This window comes from Otolemur garnettii, unplaced genomic scaffold (genome assembly GCF_000181295.1).
Source record: "Otolemur garnettii isolate 467f Iridium unplaced genomic scaffold, OtoGar3 scaffold00357, whole genome shotgun sequence".
Lineage (NCBI taxonomy): Eukaryota > Metazoa > Chordata > Mammalia > Primates > Galagidae > Otolemur > Otolemur garnettii.
In genome coordinates this window covers 156,785-158,236 of record NW_003852752.1, presented here as the reverse complement: position 1 = coordinate 158,236, position 1,452 = coordinate 156,785, and the positions used below count along the sequence as shown (strand labels likewise).

The 1,452-nt window shown below is 30.7% G+C and overlaps 1 protein-coding gene across 3 annotated transcripts in view; it reads right to left on the bottom strand.

Moving 5' to 3' along the window:
• CFH (complement factor H) overlaps nucleotides 1-1,452 on the bottom strand; it is a 167,828-nt gene that overhangs the window by 95,314 nt on the left and 71,062 nt on the right. For 2 of the 3 annotated variants that reach the window (XM_023509099.1, XM_012813937.2), the window contains exons 18-19: nucleotides 1,015-1,188; nucleotides 148-324 (exon numbers count right to left, since the gene is read on the bottom strand). In XM_023509099.1, the coding sequence (XP_023364867.1) occupies nucleotides 148-324; nucleotides 1,015-1,188 (351 nt within the window). The remainder of the gene's footprint in view (nucleotides 1-147; nucleotides 325-1,014; nucleotides 1,189-1,452) is intronic. The other variant, XM_023509100.1, reaches the window with a different exon arrangement.

Sequence of the window (1,452 nt, the reverse complement as noted above, 5' to 3'; positions counted from 1 at the left end):
ATCCTTTTATTTTTAGGTATAAACCTACTTTGTCCTGGTCTAAAAAAAAAAATAATCTATATTCATTTTGAAATGATGATAGAGAACAGTCTACATTTTATTGATCAAGGCACTTCAATGAATAAATTTAAAAGTTCATCAAAGTACCTTTGCATGTTATATTTCCCATCCATGTTCTCTTAATACATGTTACAGTGTTGGGTCCATCTAATTGATAATCTGCTACACATTCATAAGTCAATTGTTCTCCCGACCTATATGAATCCTTCTCACGCCCTATAGGTACAGCATTATCAAACCTGGGAACACCAGAACAATCAGTCTCTGAAAGAAAGAAAATATTTACTGGTATTTGTTTAGTAAATCATTAAAAAGACATCATATATAATAATTATATACTAAAATAATAGTTATATATAGAACCAGTAAACACCAGATAATATTTTTCCTCTAACTTGACAAAAAAAATGGCAGCTTTCAATTAATTACATAAACTCGTTTTAAATTTTTGACAACAAAAGATGGGAATGATATCAAAAGCCTGAAGAGATATTGCTAGTTGTAGATTCCGTTTTTCACATTCAGATTTATTTTTGCCCATACAAGCCACTGTGTTTATATTTTTTGTCTGACAAATACATTACTTATAATAATTAAGATATTTTAGAAAGTGTATTTGCAGAGAGATAGTTGCTATACTGATAGAAGGCAGAATAACAATGAGATTCAGAAGTGGGGGTCTGCTTTACTTTGTGAACTGAGGTAATGGAGTAGATGTCTGAGGATGCACATCATTGGATGCTGAAAGTTCACAAAAGATGATGTTAAAATTTAGTAATTTGGCTTATGATGTCTAGCATTTTCATTGTTAGAGCTGTAATTCTGTGCAACAATCCAGATCCTTCAAGAAATACATTGTTAAATTCAATACACTGCATACTTTCTTATTTGTGTCATTTACACTTTGCATTGAGGATGTTTATCTTATATACAATGCAATAAAATACACTATACTTATGCATTTTGGCTGTTGAGACCATTTTCCTCCTAAGCATCTTGTAAATTCAGGGCCATCAATTCCAAAACCTTCAGAACATTTGTATGTAAATTCTTCACCATATTGATAACTGTTTAAATTAGGAGACACAACAGCATAATCAATTGAAGGTGGTGGTCCACAAGGAAGTCCTGAAAAAAAAAAAGAAGGCATCAATATATGTTTCATGATCTCAGAAATTTAATTTTATGTACTCGCCTTCAATCTTAGTAGTTTTATTTGAAAATGAATAACAGGCGCTACTATGACATCACCTAACAGTGATTTTCAACTGGTATGCCGTGAAAAGATCATTTTTAAAGATCATTAATGAAATTATTTTTGAGAAGTTCAAAGCACAATAGGTACATTCTTTTCTGTACTTTTTGTTTTGATCAAAATAATTTAAGTGTGCA